This window comes from Oncorhynchus nerka, linkage group LG28, assembly GCF_034236695.1.
Source record: "Oncorhynchus nerka isolate Pitt River linkage group LG28, Oner_Uvic_2.0, whole genome shotgun sequence".
Lineage (NCBI taxonomy): Eukaryota > Metazoa > Chordata > Actinopteri > Salmoniformes > Salmonidae > Oncorhynchus > Oncorhynchus nerka.
This window is the reverse complement of record NC_088423.1, coordinates 33,214,835-33,235,712: the sequence shown is the minus strand read 5'-3', so window position 1 is coordinate 33,235,712 and position 20,878 is coordinate 33,214,835. Positions and strand designations below refer to the sequence as shown.

At 43.1% G+C, this 20,878-nt stretch overlaps 1 protein-coding gene and 1 pseudogene across 1 annotated transcript in view; one reads left to right on the top strand and one right to left on the bottom strand.

Moving 5' to 3' along the window:
- Positions 1 to 20,878, bottom strand: part of LOC115113159 (attractin-like protein 1) — a 312,747-nt gene that overhangs the window by 155,541 nt on the left and 136,328 nt on the right. The window contains exons 23-25 of the mRNA XM_029640467.2: positions 11,513 to 11,607; positions 11,249 to 11,327; positions 9,237 to 9,394 (exon numbers count right to left, since the gene is read on the bottom strand). Of these exons, the coding sequence (XP_029496327.2) occupies positions 9,237 to 9,394; positions 11,249 to 11,327; positions 11,513 to 11,607 (332 nt within the window). The remainder of the gene's footprint in view (positions 1 to 9,236; positions 9,395 to 11,248; positions 11,328 to 11,512; positions 11,608 to 20,878) is intronic.
- Positions 5,712 to 8,597, top strand: LOC135565534 (general transcription factor II-I repeat domain-containing protein 2A-like; annotated as a pseudogene).

Below are 20,878 nucleotides of genomic sequence, written 5' to 3'. Positions count from 1 at the left end.
CCTCAACACTGGGGCCCCACAAGGGTGCGTTCTCAGCCCTCTCCTGTACTCCCTGTTCACCCACGACTGCGTGGCCATGCACACCTCCAACTCAATCATCAAGTTTGCAGACGACACTACAGTGGTAGGCTTGATTACCAACAACGACAAGACAGCCTACAGGGAGGAGGTGAGGGCCCTCGGTGTGTGGTGTCAAATAACCTCTCACTCATGCAAGAAAATGCAAGAAAAACAACAGAGATGATCATGGACTTCAGGAAACAGCAAAGGGAGCACCCCCCATCCACATTGACGGGAGAGCAGTGGAGAAGGTGGAAAGTTTCAAGTTTCTCGGTGTACATATCAACGACAAACTAAAATGATCCACGAACACAGACAGTGTGGTGAAGAAGGCACAACAGCGTCTCTTCAACCTCAGGAGGGACAAAAAAACGTTTACAGGTGCACAATTGAGAGCTTCCTGTCGGGCTGTATCACCGCCTGGTACGGCAACTGCACCGCCCACAACCGCAGGGCTCTCCAGAGGGTGGTGCGGTCTGCCCAACGCATCACCGGGGGCAAACTACCTGCCATACAGGACACCTAGAGCACCCGATGTCACAGGAAGGCCAAAAAGATCATCAAGGACAACAACCACCCGAGCCAATGCCTGTTCACCCCGCTACCATCCAAAAGGCGGGGTCAGTACAGGTGCATCAAAGTTGGGACCAAGAGATAGAAAAACAGCTTCTATCTCAAGGCCATTAGATTGTTAAACAGCCATCACTAGCACAGAGAGGTGGCTGCCTACCTACAGACTTGATATCATTGGCCACTTTAATAAATGGAACACTAGTCACTTTAATAATGCCACTTTAAGAATGTCTACATCACGCATTACTCACCTCATATGTATATAATGTATACTGTATCCTACACTATCTATTATTTACTATCTATTGCATCTTAGCCGCTCTGTTACTGGTCATCCATATATTTTATACTTGTGTGTATTAGGTTTTGTTGTGGAATTGTTAGATACTGCTGCACTGTCGGATCTAGAAGCATAAGCACTTCGCTACACTCACAATAACATCTGCTAACCATGTGTGTGTGACCAATACAATGTGATTTGATTCGATGATATAAGACAGATGACTTGAGTAGCCTGTAGGTCAGGCAATCAGAGAGAGAAAGGGAGAAACAGAAAAATAAGAGAGATGGAGGGTGATACATCTATGTCCCAATAAAATTTGCAACAAAGAATCTCAGACTGCCTTGACCAGTTGAGTTACCATTGACTGGCTCTACAAATCGGAGAGATAAAAAACAGAAAATACATTTCTGTAAAGTGTGATGTCATGGCAGAAGGTGCAAGGTCAGCTTGACAGATTCAATCTAAATCTGTTCCACAAGGACATACGATCAGCAGCTCACTCTGCCCTCCAACCAGCCCTGAGAGCAGGGGTGAGGTCATATGGCTACAGGGGCCACACTCATACTAACAGGGGGGGGGGGGGGGGGTCCATCATCCGGAGTAGTCTTTCCCGCCTAAGAGAATTGGGACAGAAATACTTCCCGCTGTTGCTCAGCGATACATCACAGAAATAGTGTTCTAATGTATCCCGTCGTCACCACTGTAATTTGTCCTCGTGACTAATTGGCATATGAATAATAAAATGTTTCATGTGAGAGAAGGTGGAGGAGGACTAGAGCACAGCATGCAAACAGGATTTTTTTTTAAAACAAATATGTAGTGAAAAACATATAAACATGTCAATATACAGTACATAGTATAAAGACAATAACAAGTATAGTATACACCCACACATATTCTACCTTTCACATCTTCCTCCAGATGTTAGTGAAGAGAAAGTGACATTGCTACACAGACATCTGTCACACTAAGCGACTTCATATTCCCTGTGTTCAGGAGTGTTTAATTAGGAGGTTGTTTCCTTTCAGATCTGATTACGCTCTGTGAAGTGAATGTGAAAGGTATGTATTACTCTGTCTGTAAGTATGTGCGTGTGTGAGAGAGAGAGGGAGAGCGATCACTTAGTTGGGGAGTGTGTAACAAGCCTTCGGTCATTGTAACTACTGACACCGTCCGTCAGAGTCAGAGTCAGTCAGAGTGTGAGTGACAGCTCTTAGTCAGTCAGGCAGTGTGTTGTACAGCACTCAGGCAGTCAGGCTGTGTTGTACAGTGCTCAGGCAATCAGACAGTGTGTTTTACTGTGCTCAGTCAGTCAGGCAGGCAATGTGTTGTACATCACACCGTCGGTCAGGCAGTGTGTTGTACAGAGCTCAGGCAGTCAGGCAGTGTGTTGTACAGCGCTCAGGCACTCAGGCAGTGTGTTGTACATCACACCGTCGGTCAGGCAGTGTGTTGTAAAGCGCTCAGGCAGTCAGGCAGTGTGTTGTACAGTACTCAGGCAGTCAGGCAGTGTGTTGTACATCACACTGTCGGTCAGGCAGTGTGTTGTAAAGCGCTCAGGCAGTCAGGCAGTGTGTTGTACAGCGCTCAGGCACTCAGGCAGTGTGTTGTACAGCGTTCAGTCAGTCAGGCAGTGTGTTGTACAGTACTCAGGCAGTGTGTTGTAAAGCGCACCGTCAGTCAGGCAGTGTTGTACATCGCACAGGCAGTCAGGCAGTGTGTTGTACATCGCACAGGCAGTCAGGCAGTGTGTTGTACATCGCACAGGCAGTCAGGCAGTGTGTTGTACATCGCACAGGCAGTCAGGCAGTGTGTTGTACAGCGCTCAGGCAGTCAGGCAGTGTGTTGTAAAGCGCTCAGGCAGTCAGGCAGTGTGTTGTACAGCGCTCAGGCAGTCAGGCAGTGTGTTGTACATCGCACAGGCAGTCAGGCAGTGTGTTGTACATCGCACAGGCAGTCAGGCAGTGTGTTTTACAGCGCTCAGGCAGTCAGGCAGTGTGTTGTAAAGCGCTCAGGCAGTCAGGCAGTGTGTTGTACAGTGCTCAGGCAGTCAGGCAGTGTATTGTACAGCACTCAGGCACTCAGGCAGTGTGTTGTACAGTGCTCAGGCAGTCAGGCAGTGTTGTACATCGCACAGGCAGTCAGGCAGTGTGTTGTACATCGCACAGGCAGTCAGGCAGTGTGTTGTAAAGCGATCAGGCAGTCAGGCAGTGTGTTGTACAGTACTCAGGCACTCAGGCAGTGTGTTGTACAGCGCTCAGGCAGTCAGGCAGTGTGTTGTACAGTACTCAGGCAGTGTGTTGTACATCACACCGTCAGTCAGGCAGTGTGTTGTAAAGGGCACAGGCAGTCAGGCAGTGTGTTGTACAGCGCTCAGTCAGTCAGGCAGTGTGTTGTACAGTACTCAGGCAGTGTGTTGTACATCGCACCGTCAGTCAGGCAGTGTGTTGTAAAGCGCTCAGGCAGTCAGGCAGTGTGTTGTAAAGCGCTCAGGCAGTCAGGCAGTGTGTTGTACATCGCACCGTCAGTCAGGCAGTGTGTTGTACAGCGCTCAGGCAGTCAGGCAGTGTGTTGTACAGTACTGAGGCAGTGTGTTGTACATCGCACCGTCAGTCAGGCAGTGTGTTGTAAAGGGCACAGGCAGTCAGGCAGTGTGTTGTAAAGCGCTCAGGCAGTCAGGCAGTGTGTTGTACATCGCACCGTCAGTCAGGCAGTGTGTTGTACAGCGCTCAGGCAGTCAGGCAGTGTGTTGTAAAGCGCTCAGGCAGTCAGGCAGTGTGTTGTACAGCGCTCAGGCAGTCAGGCAGTGTGTTGTACAGCACTCAGGCAGTCAGGCAGTGTGTTGTACAGTGCTCAGGCAGTCAGGCAATGTGTTGTACAGTGCTCAGGCAGTCAGGCAGTGTGTTGGACAGTGCTAAGTCAGGCAGTGTGTTGGATAGCTCAGGGGGTCCTCTGGGATGGTGATGGCCCAAAAAGAAGACAATGACCGGGAGAGTGGAGGAGGATCCATCTTTACACATAGTCTCACTGCCACAGTGAATAACATCACGTCGGGTACAAGAGCACACGGCTACACTCGCAATGTTAATGAGGACTGAAATGGTCACGGTCAACCTAGTTCCTACCATAAGAGGAGGAGTCCAGTGGACTTGTTAACATCTTTGGAGAATAGATAAGCGAACACATACCTAATGTATTTCAGAGACATATACATGTCTAGGACACACACTATATCTGGGGGAAGGTTTAGAATTGTTCATATAAAACACTGTTAGGAATTTTTGATCTAAGTTCTTAGATAGAGTGCCTCACAGAGCAGAAATTGAGCCACCCCTTCTCTCTGAAACTGTAGACGATTTTCAATCAACTGGTGTGCCCCCATATCTGCAGGACACAAAACGAGTCTCAGTTCAATTCAGAGTGTGTATTATTCCGTATGTATCCGTGTAGGAGAATCCAAGAAAGAAAATAGATAGAGAAAGCAAGTAAAATCCTTCCAGAGTGGATGTGAAAGAGAAATAGAGAAAGAGGAGGACAGGGATCATAGCCCTGGTGGCAAAAGTTATCTCTCTCTTGTCATTAGATCAGTCCAGCCGGAGAAACCCAAGGCAACACATCTCACCAGCCTAAATCTGCTTCCATCTGACACACTTTGAAGCGGACACAGCTAGTCTGACCTGGGCTACACATCCCAGAATGAAAAACAATATGACTGGTCTGGAAGTCTTTATATGATAATAGATACAGAAAACTTGGCATACTTGGAATCCAAATCCAAAGAGTTGCTTCTCAAAGGATGAGTCAGTCAGATAAAATGACAGATGTTGGTGGTGCCATTCACTGAGGGTGAGACATCACTATATTTCATATAAATCAGATTTGCATTACATACTAAACCAAACTTCAGCGCAAAACAATATATAACTAATAATTGGGACTGGCCATTAGAAATCCTCTGGACAATTCCCCATCATTACTGTGTCCGTGTCGGAAGCCACCAAGGTCAAGAGAGCGGTGGGGCCTGGTCTCATGTTACTGACGAAAATACGTCCGACTGAGATGGCTCTATATACGGCTGTGGGATAGTGCTCATGATAATCATGATAATTAACTTCTCACGTTACCATCTCATCTGTATAGAGCTCTGATAAAACAGCATTTATGGGAAATACTTATGAGGCCCGATCAATGGACGGATTACCTTAACACATGCTGCAGGACAGTCTGCAATCAACTGCTACATTCATATCGGAATACTACCAGAGCACCTTCAACATTCTTTATGTGATATTCCCCTTTATGTGATGTTTATCTGTTTGGTTGTCTGTTTGGTTGCTGCATCTAAAACCAGCTGGTGCTGCTCTGTTGTTCTCTCCCCGAAAGCTAAGACATTAAAATAAGAAAACATTTAATTACCTAGAAAAGCAGTGGGGACCGGGTGAGAAATCCCAAATATGAGCTACAGAGTGTGTGACAGTCCCAGAAGATGTGCAGCTCCTCTTTCAGATATTGCATTGCAACATATGTCTAGCACAGGTCTGGGCAAAGGCCGGCTCGCCTGATTCAATACAGCCCGCGGAATCATGCTCATGCTCAAAGTTTTTGAAAAACGTATTTGTTATTCGAACTAAAAGTCCACTGAATACTTTGTGTAATGATTTAACTCCCGCTGCTCGTGCGACATTTATTTTGAAGTCACGTATAAATAACAACTGCACGAGGACAGACAGTGACTGACAGGCTGACACACACACGTCACAGTTACAAATAGTAGCAAGCTAGAAATTGCGCAAAAATGAGTTTTTCCAAAGAGTTCAAAGAAAAGGCAAGTAGACAATGAATGTAGGGTGTTCCAGCAAGAGTGGACATTTAAATATTTATTTATTGAGGTATCAGGGAAAGATGTGTGCTTACTGTGCAAAGAGAGCACTTGTCCCGCACAAGACGAAGCATGCAGAGAAATATAGGAATATGTCTTCTGAGCAGAGGGCAAGTGCATCAAAATAGTTTTTTTCTCAGTTGCAAAAGCAGCAAGAACATTTCACAAAACTGCATTCAGCAAACGACGGAATTGCGAGAGCTAGCTACAGTATATATATCGTCCCACAAAATTGCTAAACATAGCAAGTAATTAGCTGAGGGCGAATTCATAAAATAATGTTTAATTGACTCTGCAGCAATACTTTGCCCCGACAAGACAGAGCCGTTTGAAAATGTTTCCCTGTCAAGACAAACAGTGACACGGCGTGTTGATGACATCTCAGAGAATATGGAAAAATAGTTGAAAGACAAGGTAAAGGATTGCACCTATTTCTCCTTGGCTCTGAATGAGAGCAGTGATGCACGTGACACAGCGCAGTTGTTGATATTCTTACGAGGTATAACCCCAGACTTTGAAATTACAGAGGAGTTCGGTTCAGTGCAGTCAATGAAGAGCACGACCACAGGGAAATATTTATTGGAGGAGGTTAATAAGTGTGTGGGAAAAGCTGGGACTGAGTTTTGAAAAGTTATCCAGTGTGACCGTTGATGGGTGCCAAAACATTGGCCTTTTGAAAAGGATACAAGATCAAGTAGCTGAGCTGAACCCAGATAAGAAAATGATTTTCCTGCATTGCATTATTTATCAGGAGGTGCTCTGGAAATGTGTTCTGGAAATGAGCCATGTTGTGGATCCAGTCACTAAAGTGGTAAACTTCATAAGAGCAAAATCTTTAAACCACAGGCAGTTTGTCTCACTGTTGGAAGAGACAGAGTCGGGGAATGCAGATCTCCCCTACCACACAAACGTGAGATGGCTGAGTTTGGGGAAGGTGCTTAAAAGGGTGTGGGACCTGGAGTCGGAGATTGCAAATGAAAGGAAACTATGTGGATTTCCCTCAACTGCAAGAGAAAGAATGGTTGGCTGATTTTGCTTTTAATGTGAACATCATGGCCCTCATGAATGAACTGGATTCCAAACTAGGGAAGGGCCTTTTTGCACATCAGATGTACAGCCTTGTCAAAGCCGTCAAAGGAAATTTACTCAACCTGACCCGCCAAGTAGAAGCCAACAATCTCACCCACCTTCCAACACTACTAGTCTGTTCCCTATCAGATGACCAGTGGGAGGAGTATACATCGCTGCTGCGTGCTTTGAACGGTGAGTTTTCTTGTCGTTCTGAGGATTTCAAAGTGTTGGAAAATGACATGCTGTTGGATTCCTCTCCTTTCACCTTCAATGTGGATAATGTGTCCAAAGACCTGCAACCTGAGCTTATCGATCTTCACTCTGATGCAGTGATTGGAGAACTATTCAAAACAATGTCACTGTTGAGGTTCTATGCATCTCTCGATGAACAAAACTTCCCTAAGATTAGGAGTCATGCTCAGAAGATGTCTGTACTGTTTGGGTCAACCTATGTATGTGAACAGACAGTAATGAAATATAACAAGTCACGGCATAGATCAGCTCTTACTGACTCTCACCTCTCAGCAATCCTGCACATAGCAACGTCAGAAACTATACCTTCATTGCATGTTTAATAATGAAAATGCCTACCAAAAGGAGAGCATGAATGTGGTTTATTTCTGTGCATGTTAAAAAAGTTAAATAAGTAGCATATCTGGATGTGATTTACAGTAGATATATCTGTCAACACAGTCATACACATGATGTATAATTCTGGCCCGCGATGGCACAAATGTATTCTAATGTGGCCCTCCATGGAAAATAATCGCATATCCAATACCTCCATTTTCTTTCTTTTTTTTTGCTCAGGACTATTTGAGTGTCTCAGTGTTGATTAACTAAGCATGCTACTTGCAGTCAGTCCATTCAATCAGATTTCAGCTCGTTTTATCACAACATTGGGTGTGACAGATATCTTAAAATATCACCGCCAAAGTCTACTTCAATTTTATGGATCATAAGATTAAACCATGAATATTTTGTATGGCTGTCTCAGTATTAAGGCAATCCTAAATAATTGATGGCGACACTACAAAACTCACGGATCATTAAAGATTATATTTTTGCCAAACACGTTTTATTATAGTTTATGCTCAAGGTCCTATCATGGCTTTATGCCTTAAAGAGACAGACCGAGAGTTCTAGAGCCATTTCACATATTTATATGTTCTGGAGAGACAGATATTGTTTAAATCAGATATTGTTTTCCAACAGTCCTCTCAAGCGATCAAATACATTGCAGGAAGTATAAAACCCACATATTTTTGTAGAGAGCAATTGTTCTCTGAGATTGAACAGTTATGACTATAACTACTGTTCCCTGAAGGAGGAAAATGAGGTACAGCACAGCTATGGTGACTTTAAGCGTTACTCTACTGAAGAACATTAGAATCCTGACAAGGCCAATGAACACCATGCCTCACCAGAAGCCCTCCTTTCCACAGGTGATAAACCAGAGGCACGGATTAATGACATACATTTTCACCCCTCTTCACCAGGTGTTGTATCTCCTTTCCCAAAATCTCCACGTAATTGATGTGTGGCACGCTCTACGACATAGTCCACAACCCCCGAATTGAGCTGCCCATGCACAGTGCACCCCACCCTCAGCGGGATAGGTCTGTCATGATCACCTTGCGGGAAATAGCTCGACCCATGGGGGTCCCCAGCGACAACGACCGCGGGTCCCTCTATCGAGCTGAGACCATAGCTATGATGGGTATGACATAGGTATGACATAGGTATGACACCCACAGCGTTGTACGAGATCTTCAGTTTCTTGGCAATTTCTCGCATGGAATAGCATTCATTTCTCAGAACAAGAATAGACTGACGAGTCTCAGAAGAAAGTACTTTGTTTCTGGCCATTTTGAGCATGTAATCGAACCCACAAATGCTGATGCTCCAGATACTCAACTAGTCTAAAGAAGGCAGGTTTTATTGCTTCTTTAATCAGGACAACAGTTTTCAGCTGTGCTAACATAATTGCATAAGGGTTTTCTAATGATCAATTCGCGTTTAAAATAGATCAACTTGGATTAGCTAACACAACGTGCCATTGGAACACAGGAGTGATGGTTGCTGATAATGGGCCTCTGTACGCCGATGTAGATATTCCATAAAAAATCGGACATTTCCAGCTACAATAGTCATTTACAACATTAACAATGTCTACACTGTATTTCTGATCAATTTGATGTCATTTTAAATGGACAAAATTGGCTTTTCTTTAAAAAACAAGGACATCTCTAAGTGACCCCAAACTTTTCAACGATAGTGTAAATATTTTTAAACCTAATTTAATGTATCTCCCTGGGTGGGGGTGTAACTCAGTTGTGGATTGTGAGATCACTACTGACAGAACCTCACCTGGATCTTGATTGGCCAGGAGAAGTTGCTGACGTAGACATAGAAGGTGATGTTGGAGTTGACCCGGAAGTTGAACTTCTCACAGGAGAAGCTGTCTCTGTGTTCCTGGATATTGGTCTTGGACACAATGGGCACCTCTTCACCAGAGATGGTGCCAGCTAGGGGGGAGAAGTGTGGGAAGGACACAGAGGATAATACAGTCGGTCAAGGTCAAGCACACATACAGTTGAAGTCGGAAGTTTACATACACTCGCATTGCCTTTATTTTTTTTTACTTGAGTCAAACTTTTCGTGTAGCCTTCCACAAGCTTCCCACAATAAGTTGGGTGATTTTTGGCCCATTCCTCCTGACAAAGCTGGTGTAACTGGGTCAGGTTTGTAGGCCTCCTTGCTCACACACGCTTTTCAGTTCTGCCCACAAATGTTCTATGGAATTGAAGTTGGTGCTTGGTGATGGCCACTCCAATACCTTTACTTTGTTGTCCTTAAGCCATTTTGCCACAACTTTGGAAGTATGCTTGGGGTCATTGTCCATTTGGAAGACCCATTTGAGACCAAGCTTTAACTTCCTGACTGATGTCTTGAGATGTTGCTTCAATATATCCACATAATTTTCCTCTCTCATAATGCCATCTATTTTGTGAAGTGCATCAGTCCCTCCAGCAGCAAAGCACCCCCACAACATGATGCTGCCACCCCCGTGCTTCATTGGGATGGTGTTCTTTCGCTTACAAGCCTCCCCCTTTTTCCTCCAAACATAACGATGGTCATTATGGCCAAACAGTTCTATTTTTTGTTTCATCAGACAAGAGATAATTTCTCTAAAAAGTACGATCTTTGTCCCCATTTGCAGTTGCAAGCCGAAGTCTGGCTTTTTTATGATGGTTTTGGAGCAGTGGCTTCTTCCTTGCTGAGCGGCCTTTCAGGTTATGTCGATATTGGACTCGTTTTTACTGTGGATATAAATATACTTTTGTACCTGTTTTCTCCAGCATCTTCACAAGGTCCTTTGCTGTTGTTCTAGGATTGATTTGCACTCCAACCTAAGTGCATGTAAACTTCCGACTTCAACTGTATAGGTACAGAGGGCATAGGTACCGCTGTGACAGTTACGCCAGTCAAACAAAACCACGTTTAGTGATGACAGTCGAGAGTAGAAATGGGTAGCCAGGCTACTGACAGTGATGTTTTAGAAGAAAGATGCACAGATTCTAGCAGCGAGAGTGGGTGTAACCTGTCAACACACATGTGACTCCCATCCAGAGACTTGATCTGTTGAAATAAAGCTTTAAAAAATGTAAGGAAAGTGTAATTCTATTTCCTATACAAAAAAGAGACATGCATGTATATTTTAAGTAGTCCCAATTGAAGACATTATCAAGAATACTGCACTAATAGGGCAGACTTTGAGACAGCTTTAATAAAAGATTACCCCAACTACTTTATCAGTGCCATAACACAGACTCACTGTAATTGTTCAGCACATATATTCTGAAGCCCTAAAGTTTCCTCTCAAAATAAGTAAAAAAATTAAAAATAAAATGTAAAAAAAAAGATGGGAACAGTCTGGGCAAGGTTTTATCTTAATTGAAATCACACAAAAACACTTAAAAAATGCCCTAATGCCATAATTAAAAATATCTCCACTGCATTTTTCAAAAAGGGCATTCCTCTACAGACATTCTTGTCTAATGAGAGACACTGAGCAGAACAACAAAGGCACCATTCCCTCTGGGTAAGATGACAAATAGAGTGAGATTCTGTACATCAGAGATTGTACATTTTATTTTTACCATCTCAGGTGACTAGTACAGTATTAAAATGTCCTATAATGGATTCTGTAGTGCACGGGGTGGACACTGTATGATGCTGAATGGGTTATATCCACCTCAGTGACTATAGCTAGGTGGTCAGTCACAATCAATGTTGTCAAACAGTCAAATAAACACTGACATTTACTACAGCACATACCGATCCAAACTATGGCGAAATGATCAGCTAAGACAAGTTACCTGTTGATCCAATAGACCAGGTGATGTTGAGGTTGAAGTTGTTGGATGCATTGATCGACATGTCCAAGTTCTTGTTGCTCTGTAAAATATGACCACAAAACGAGGTCGAACACGTGTATTCCACACCAACATTATGACGACTTGGAATAATACTTATGTGGGTTTTCTCTTCTTTACATAATCGATGCATGACATACATAACAGAAAGGCTACATGAGACCGTCCCGCAGGATGACTGAGGGAGGCCTCTGTGTGGTTACTGACCTGTTCAGGGGTGGCCATGAAGTTGATGGCGGTGTAGTGGTGGTCATCCTCCTGGAGAAGGCTGAAGGTGAACTGGTAGTCAATCAGCAGGTTGTCTGCGGGGACAGGGAGACAAACAGAAGATTAGGGATGTATTCTTAAAGTGCAGGGACACAGAGTCAGAACAACTCCCGTCGGAAGAGTTGCCCAGGAATCCGACCACAACAAGTGCAAGTGACTGCCTTCCTTTTCATATCAATAATGCAGTATTTCAATCAGCACAAGCTGTACTAGGAAACAAGAGTAGAGGAAGATCAATATGACATGGGTGTACAGCTAATAGAAAGTATTCACTGGGATTCAATGCCCGTTCTATTTTTATAAACGTTTGTCCTATTCAATGACAGGGCCTCATTGTCTGAGCCACAATGGGCTGTAATGCTGGGATTTGGAACATTTACCATCTGGACCACAGCAGGACTCTAGGAAGGTCACCTTGTCTGATTCCATTCAGAAGACAGCCCTTGATTCAAAGGGTACAGTCTAGGAGGAGCCATGTGGGAGACGGTCTCTATTGGATTGTCAATATGCTCAGCAGGACGGTTCACTAACCCCTTCAGATCACTGTTATTAACTATTCAGAGGAGTTCAGGTTCCACCAGGGGTGCACAACTAGGGTTGCAAAGGGTCAGAAACTTTTTTCACTGGAAATTTGCCATGGGATGTTAAGCCCTGGAATTTGGGGAATTGTGCTTAAATTCATTTTAAAAAAAGTTAGCTTACAATAGTGAACCTTTTTTGTGGGATACACATAAGGCAATTCAAGGTCTTGTGGCATATTTTGGTTAAACTATCCCCAATTCAATGGAATTCCAACCCTCTGCATACACAGTGCATTCTTCCATCACATGTACAGCTGATTCTCAAGATCTTGCACACTAATGAGATTGAGCACACACTACTACACTGTCTGATCCAAGGACTACATGATTTCTAGTCTTGATTACAATACTGGGTGGTGTGAATATATTTTATATGACATACATTATTTTTTGTTAACTAGTAAATAGTAGCCTACAGCAAAGTGTGTTTAAATCATTTCTAACTTGTTAACAATTTCTGATAGTTAGTTTTTGCTACCATGTGGGTTTTAGCTTGCTTGAGCCTACTATCTGAGGAGTGTTAATTAATTTGTTTCCATGTTTCATTTTAAAACATGTATCTTACAAAGGAGTTGTTTAATCTAACTGCTTAACTATTTACATGGAATTGTATTTGGGGTTTTTTACTCATTTTTTTCTAATCTTTACAGGAAAATGACAAGGCACTACCTGATGTGTGGAGACATTTCACTACAGCTAATGCAGAAGGAAAAGCTGTGTACGTAGACTCAGGGCATAACGTACAGACAAGGGTATGGTAGGGTGCGAGAACAGAGGAGGTAAACCTGGGGATTGAGTGACGATGAGAGAGGTTCCATCTCTGGAGGCACCAGTTAAGTTAGGTGAGGTCTCGCATGTGTGGGGGGTGGGACAAAGGAGCTATCTATCTATCTACGGCATGTTGAGCGGGACTAGGGGCTCCGCAGTAAACAAAACAATGAGAGCTACCCTAAACAACAGTATACAAGGCATATTGACATAAGAAAGAGGCATAAAGCAATCATGTGTTGATTGGGAGAGCTAAGACAACGGGTAAGACAGCAACGGGTAAACAGCTAAGACAACAACAATGGATAAATGGCGATGAATGGGCAGAGCGGGTCAGTTAGCTACAATTACGTCAGCAGACCAGTCGTGATGGATCAGCGGGGCTCCGTGTCGACAAAGGGTCCAGGCCAATTGGCAAGAGATGTATTGTAGTTGGAGTACTTCGTTGGCTAGCCGGGAGATGGGTCTAGCAGGAGGCTAGCTCGAGGCTAACTGGTGCTTGCTTCTGGCCAAGGGTGTTAGCCACAATAGCCACTCAGTAGCTGCTAGTTAGCTGCGATGATCCAGTGTAATGGTCCAGAGCTTGCGGCAGGAATCCGGTGATATAGTGGAGAAAAGCAGTCCGATATGCTCAGGGCAGATATCGCACTGTGCAGACTGGCAGGTATTATCCGGGCTAAAGCGGCTGGTATCTGAGCTAAAGGTAAAGACCGCTAGCAGTGGCTAACAATGACTAAATAGCTAGCAGCTAATTAGCTGGCTAGCTGCTGATGGCTAGCTTCTGATGGAGGTTCCAGTTATAAAGTTTTAAAAAATTGCAGATCCGTACCACATTGGGTGAGGACGGTTGCAGGAAGGTATATTTGATTCGAAAATGGAAAAAAGAGATTGAAATATATTGAAATATATACAACAAAAAAAAAGAAACAAAATTAATATTACATGAGCCAAAACAACACACGTCTTACTGCTACGCCATCGTGGATTCAAGATGGCGTAGCATTTGCTGGATGCAGAGCTCAATGGAGTTCAAGTGAAGGTCAAGCAAATCATAGAGAAAGCAGACTGTATTGCAATCATCTCTGATGGGTGGTCGAATGTTCGTGGGCAAGGAATAATTAAGTACATCATCTCCACCCCTCAACCAGTATTCTACAAGAGCACAGACACAAGGGACAACAGACACACCGGTCTCTACATTGCAGATGAGTCAAAGGCAGTCATCCATGACCTTGGACCACAGAAGGTATTTTCACTGGTGACAGATAATGCTGTGAACATGAAGGCTGCTTGGTCTAAAGTGTAGGAGTCCTACCCTCACTTCACACCCATTGGCTGTGCTGCTCAGTCATTGAATCTGCTCCTCAAGGACATTGTGGCACTGAAAACAATGGATACACTACAAGAGAGCCAAGGAAATGGTTAGGTATGTGAAGGGTCATCAAGTTATAGCAGCAATCTACCTCACCAAGCAAAGTGAGAAGAATAAGAGCACCACATTGAAGCTGCCCAGCAACACCTGTTGTGGTGGTGTTGTCATCATGTTTGACAGTCTCCTGGAGGGGAAGGTGTCTCCAAGAAATGGTCATATCGCAGTCTGCAGATATGGACAGCCCCATCAAGAGGATCCTCCTAGATTATGTATTTTGGGAGAGTGTGGAAAGCAGCCTGAAACTCCTGAAACCTATAGCAGTAGCCATTGCAGGGATTGATGGAGACAATGCCAGCCTGTCTGATGTTCATACTCTGCTTGCAGATGTAAGAGAAGAAATCCGTACTGCAGAAGAAGAAACTGCAGTTCTGAAAAACGTGAAGATATCTGCCTGAAGCCCATACATGCCGCAGCGTACATGTTGGACCCCAAGTATGCTGGCAAGAGCATCCTCTCTGGTGCAGAGATCAACAAGACCTATGGTGTCATCACTACCGTGTCTCGCCACCTTGGCCTGGATGAGGGCAAGTTTCTTGGCAGTATGGCGAAGTACACTTCCAAGCAAGGGCTTTGGGATGGAGATGTAATATCGCAGTCGTGCCAACATATCTCATCAGCCACCTGGTGGAAGGGACTTTGTGGATCTGAGGCTCTTTCCCCGGTTGCCTCCATCATCCTCCAAATCCCACAAACATCAGCCGCCTCAGAGTGCAACTGGCCCTTGTTTGGGAACACACACACCAAAGCACGCAACAGGCTGACCAATACAAGGGTTGAAAATTTGGTGGCCATCCAGGCAAATTTTGGGCTTTTTGAGCCTGACAACGAGCCATCCTCAACAAGGTTGGAAAGTGACAGTGAAGATGAGGCCTCAGAGTCTAATGTTCAAGAGGTGGACATTGAGGAGGTCCAGGGAGAAGACATGGAAGCCTGAGAGGACGACAACCAAAGCTTTAGTTTCTAGACTATAATTTTACAGATGTATGTTGAAAACATTTTGGGGAGATGTGATGGATAATTGGGGATCATTCAATATTCCCTTTCTTTTGTTGTTCAGTGAAATCATCACATGTGAAGAGTCAACTCATTTAATTAAAGTTCAATTCGTAACTAAAATGTTTTTTTATTTTTATTTCTATTGGAAGGATTTAATCATTTGCAATTATGTCTACTTATGATAAGGTAAAATGTTTCTGTTTCTGTCTCCATATCAGGGTGGCAGGGTAGCCTAGTGGTTAGAGTGTTGGACTAATAACCCACAGGTTGCAAGTTCAAATCTCTGAGCTGACAAGGTACAAATCTGTTGTTCTGCCCCTGAAGGCTGTCATTGAAAATAAGAATTTGTTCTTAACTGACTTGCCTGGGTAAAAAAAATATGATATGGTAAATACATCCAATATAAAAAACATCTACATTTAAATGATATTAATTTGCATTTATTCCAGTTAATCCCACATATTCCTGTTAATTCCCACGGCAAGTTTCCACCTCTGAATATTCCCCAAAATGTGCAACCCAATGCACCCAACTCCGGTCCTCAAGTGGTTGCAGGTCCAGCTGGTTTTCCTTTTTTGCAATTTGATCAGACATAGGAGGCCAGGTATGTGCACTCTCTGGGCATTCAATGATATGAACTCATCAATTCAGTGCCAGGGACCATTTGAAAACGCAGGGATACAGTCCTTGTGGACTGGAGTTGTGCATCCTGCGAAGCCTATAAACACAATGACCATCACAACCAAACCCCACTCACTATGAGGAAATGCCATTTTCATAGTTAGTCAATGACAGCTGAATGCACTACATGTCTCAGAAGCTCACACTGTGCCATTCACTTCCCCATTTCACGGCTTCTATGAACTGCTGTTTATCAGCCACGTGAGAAGAACAAACAATTGTTTATCATCGTTCTAACTCGACCAAATAATACTCCTGCTGAGTTCAGAGAGGACTTCATTTGACTTCCTTTCAGAACGCACATTTCAAGCCTTAGCGAGACGAAAGGAAATTATGTTCGACAAACAGTTGCATTTTGTTTAGTCGCCATGCCGAATGAAAGGAATTAGCAGATATCAGATCAAAGCCAATGTGTGTGACTCTTTCTCCCTCCCGCTTCGGGCACACACACGTTGCTGTGTGTTGTTTATCCCATAAGGGTCTTCTGTAAACTTCAAACAGTTCTACATGCTCTGTAAAGAGGACACAGAAGTGCAGAGAAATTCAAAAAGTACATTGTGAGGTTTCTAGGGTGTTTGGTACCAGTGTATGGTGCTTATTAATGTACAGTAAACTTAAGACAACTGCCGTGCCCACTCAAAGAATCCCTGCTGAAAACAATGACATTAGTGGACAAAGTGGAAGACTGGTCAAGTTGCACAATCCTTTTCAACATCTAACATGTTTCAATATGTTCGATTTCATGCCTGATATAATATTTGCCGCTGTGACGCAAAAGCAACAAGTGCAAATTAAAACTCCCATCAGAGAAATAACAAAACAATTTCTCCTCGGATAATCTAAATTATTTGCATACATTACATAAATGTGAACATGTTCACTGGGCACACATTTGACCTTACAAAGATAACTTAAATAAGGTCATGTAAGCATCAAATGAGCTACACAAGACTAAAGTTGCTATAGACAAGTCATGGTTTTAGCATACTGTAACTTTATTCAGAATCTAAAAGAAAGAGCAAAAATCTCACCTGTAAAGTAATTTCATATTTAGAAGTCTGCATCCAGTAAGTTGAAACAGCATGATGCCCTATTCAATATCAGTGATACAGGATGCACTTGGAGATTTCATTTAATGCCTGTTACTATTCATTACCTTGCTTTTGAAACACTTTCTTCAAAGACAAATAAATGCATGTATAGCCTTAGTACAGAGGGAAAGCAATTAGTTAAAAAACACCAATAACCAGGTTTCCATCCAACCTTTTTACGCAAGTAAAGTACATAAAAGAAAATGTAACGACAAGGTGGGTTCTTTTTGTGTAGGTTAGAGTTTTTCGTCATGAATCTTGTTCTGGAGGCAGCTCTGCATTGTGGTCATTAGCTGGCACAGTCACAAAGTCCTACAACCTTACCTTAACCACCCTGCTAACCCAAATGCCTAAATTAAATTAAGACCAAAAAGCACATTTTTGTTTTCATGAATTTTTACAGTATAGCCAATTTAGACTTTGCAGCTTGCCTATCTAAGGGGAAATTGTTCAGTTCTGCCTCCAGGACAAGACAATAGATGTCAACCTGCGCTTTTGAGGGGTTGGTTAAATGTGGAAGAAACATTTCAGTTGAATGAATTCAGTTGTGCAACTGACTAGGTTTCCCCTTTCCCCTTCTTTATGTCTAATTAATTCTGCCAGAAATGGCGGTGGGAAAGCCTTTATGCGCAAATACTGAAAAAATAACCATCATGCGGTAAACTTGGAGTATCGCAATGATATGTTGTGTAGTCCTCCCACTACGACTCGGGAAAGCATGCAGTTTATCAGGCTACTTCACAGGGTGGTGACAAGTGCACAGTGATGAGCTTGATGCTCCCATCCAATTAACATTGAGGGTCTTATTTTGATGACATGATGATCAATGCTTGGCTGCCGTTTGACTAATAAAAAATGATCTTACTCTTTTGTCCATATTAATCTCATCATGTGGGCTAACCTACCTGCATTGTATATGTAAGCTGCTGACTTTAGCGCACATGCCAAGACCAGAGGAGGCACATTCGCTATATAACGCAACATGTTTTGTGACAAAACCATCAGTAGAGTTGAAAACCCGCTGGAAACCCTTTTAACTTGACTTATTTATTTGATTTGGTACGTGGGAATTTAACCACAAACGTTCTGTTCATGTGCACCATCATCATACACACCCTTTTTATCTGCAACATGAAACATAGCTCCGGTGGGAAAATGTGCATGTCGTTTTTATGCAGATTTTAGAATATTCGCATGGAAACCGAGCTATTGAGAATTTACACTCGGGACACTTGCTCAGAAGAAGTGGTTTCCTTGATTATTCTGGACCCCCAGGTAAAGTGACACCTATAATGGAGGTATCTTCTGTAAAATAGCTATGAACATGTGCTTGTCTGATGGTAATACTCAGCTTGTCTGATGGTACTACTCAGCTTGTCTGATGGTACTACTCAGCTTGTATGATGGTAATACTCAGTTGTATGATGGTACTACTCAGCTTGGCTGATGGTAATACTCAGCTGTCTGATGGTAATACTCAGCTTGTCTGATGGTACTACTCAGCTTGTCTGATGGTAATACTCAGCTTGTCTGATGGTACTACTCAGCTGTCTGTGCCAACTGCCTGACTGACAATGCTCAGACATCTATTGTACAATTAAGTTGTCTGCTCAGTATAACTAAAATGAGTTTAAATGGAGATTATTCCCTTAGTCGAGTCGAACAGACACTCTTCGTGACAACACCGAGGTTCAAGACCATAGTCTACACAGCCAGTCTACAATTAGCAAGTAGAGATTATCAGCACAGAGAAGCCTCCGTGCTTGCGTCTGGGGAGAGTATCTCTCTCACTGTATCTATCTGACACTGGTTAGGCGTCTGCGCAGAGTGCCTGTCAGATAGTGTTTAGTGCAGAGTGCCTGATCCTCTCATGATAAGGGGCTTGAGGGTTTGAGGCTGGTGGGACACACTTGGTGGCTCCTTCTTATTAGGGCCTTCTAGCTGACACTGATCCACTGTGAGGGCAACTCATTGCCCACACTAACCTGGTCAGCCACTGACGACCAGCTTCCTCATTAGCATCAGCCATGATTACATTCCACTGGGCACACACTGGTTGAATTAACGTTGTTTCATTGTAATTTGTCAACGTATTGTGACATGTTTTCAACTCATTTCAACCAGAATTGTAAAAATCTCTACTTAAATACTTGGACTTAAGTAAATGAATCAATTTATGATGAGGTTGAGTAGTGGTTGACATTGTATATGCCATTCCACAGACCACCATACAGTATATTAAATATAGGATGAAAAAGATTTTTAACATTTCTATGTCAAATTTGTCTACGCAATTTCTACATATACATAGTTCTGATGATTATGTTGATATTAGATTGATGTAACTACCTGTTAGTCAGGTTAAGTCAAAGAATTTAAATTGAAGTTTTACCCTAATTTCAATGTTTACAACTCTGGTTGAAATGAGATGAAAACAGTACTGGTCACATGAGGGGTTAAATGTGGAAGACACATTTCAGTTGAAGGCATTCAGTTATACAACTGATGAGGTATCCCCCTTTCCCTTCATACTTTTTTCAAATCCAATGTATTTTCACGTTGATTGGAAGAATGTCCTAGATCAGTTTCCAATGGTAGGTAGTATTAGGCCTACCATTAGTAATTACTAAGTACTATTATTAGTAGTAGAAGTACATATTGAAGCCATAAAGTAGTTGTAGAAGTACTAGTAGTTAGAATAGTACAGTAGCAACATCTCCATTAATAAAATGTCATTCCTCATCATCATTACTCTCACTATCATTATTCGTGTCATTGTGCTAGATTTCTGCCTTGTCACAATTGGTTAAATAATTAGTATGTAATGAACGTGCAAAGTAAACATCAATCCCTTCAAATAGAGGATGTCACACTCAGTTCCCAGAAGGACGTGTGTGCTACCCTTCAGTCGCCCTGATTCATTAGGCATAATTGGCCCAATTAGTCTCTTTAACCTTCACATCCACATCCCAGCTTAGACATCCGCACATCCTACATGTCCAACAAATCCTACACATCTGCACTGGTAATGCTTCTAGGAAGGCAGGGCTTGACTCACAATAGCTAGCCATTAGCTAAACAGCATGATAAAAGCTTTGAATCTTGATTGGTTATGACATAATTGTAGCACTTAAGTGGGGCTTAACCTTTGAGCCTAAGTTTCTGCGCTCGTGACATAATGGAAAACACTATCAGTCATCAAACATGGCCGACCTTTCAGTCCTCTGAGGTGAACGACAGCCTTGCTGATGACCCTGCCTGTTATGGAGATTTGAAATGCCATGTAGGAGGAAAATCAGTCCCACTTTCTCACAGACCTCAAATAGAGCTCTTATTTGTCCTCCATGTCCACCGTGAGATCTGAATAGCTAATAGATGATTTACAGCCACTTTTCTATTTGATAGAATAGCGTATGATAAAGGAACACAGGAAACAAATGTATTTCTAATGCGCCATTTAGTGTATTCGTGTGCTTGTTTGGCCATGTTCAAACAGACCGAGCAGATAGCTTGTCCATTTGCTCCCTAATGACTTTGAACCCTCTCAACCGATGCAGGGGAACGATCAGGATATGACATGTCCCTCAGGGGACACAGTCCGTAGCCAAACAGAGATAGGCGGATAGACACCTCTCAGAGTGACCATAGTGATTGGGAGTGATCTCCACAGCCACGTCCTCCACTGCCTCCTGGTAACTGTGGGTACACTGTACAGCGAGGGTGCCACCTAGTGCCCTCCTTACTCAGACATAATGCC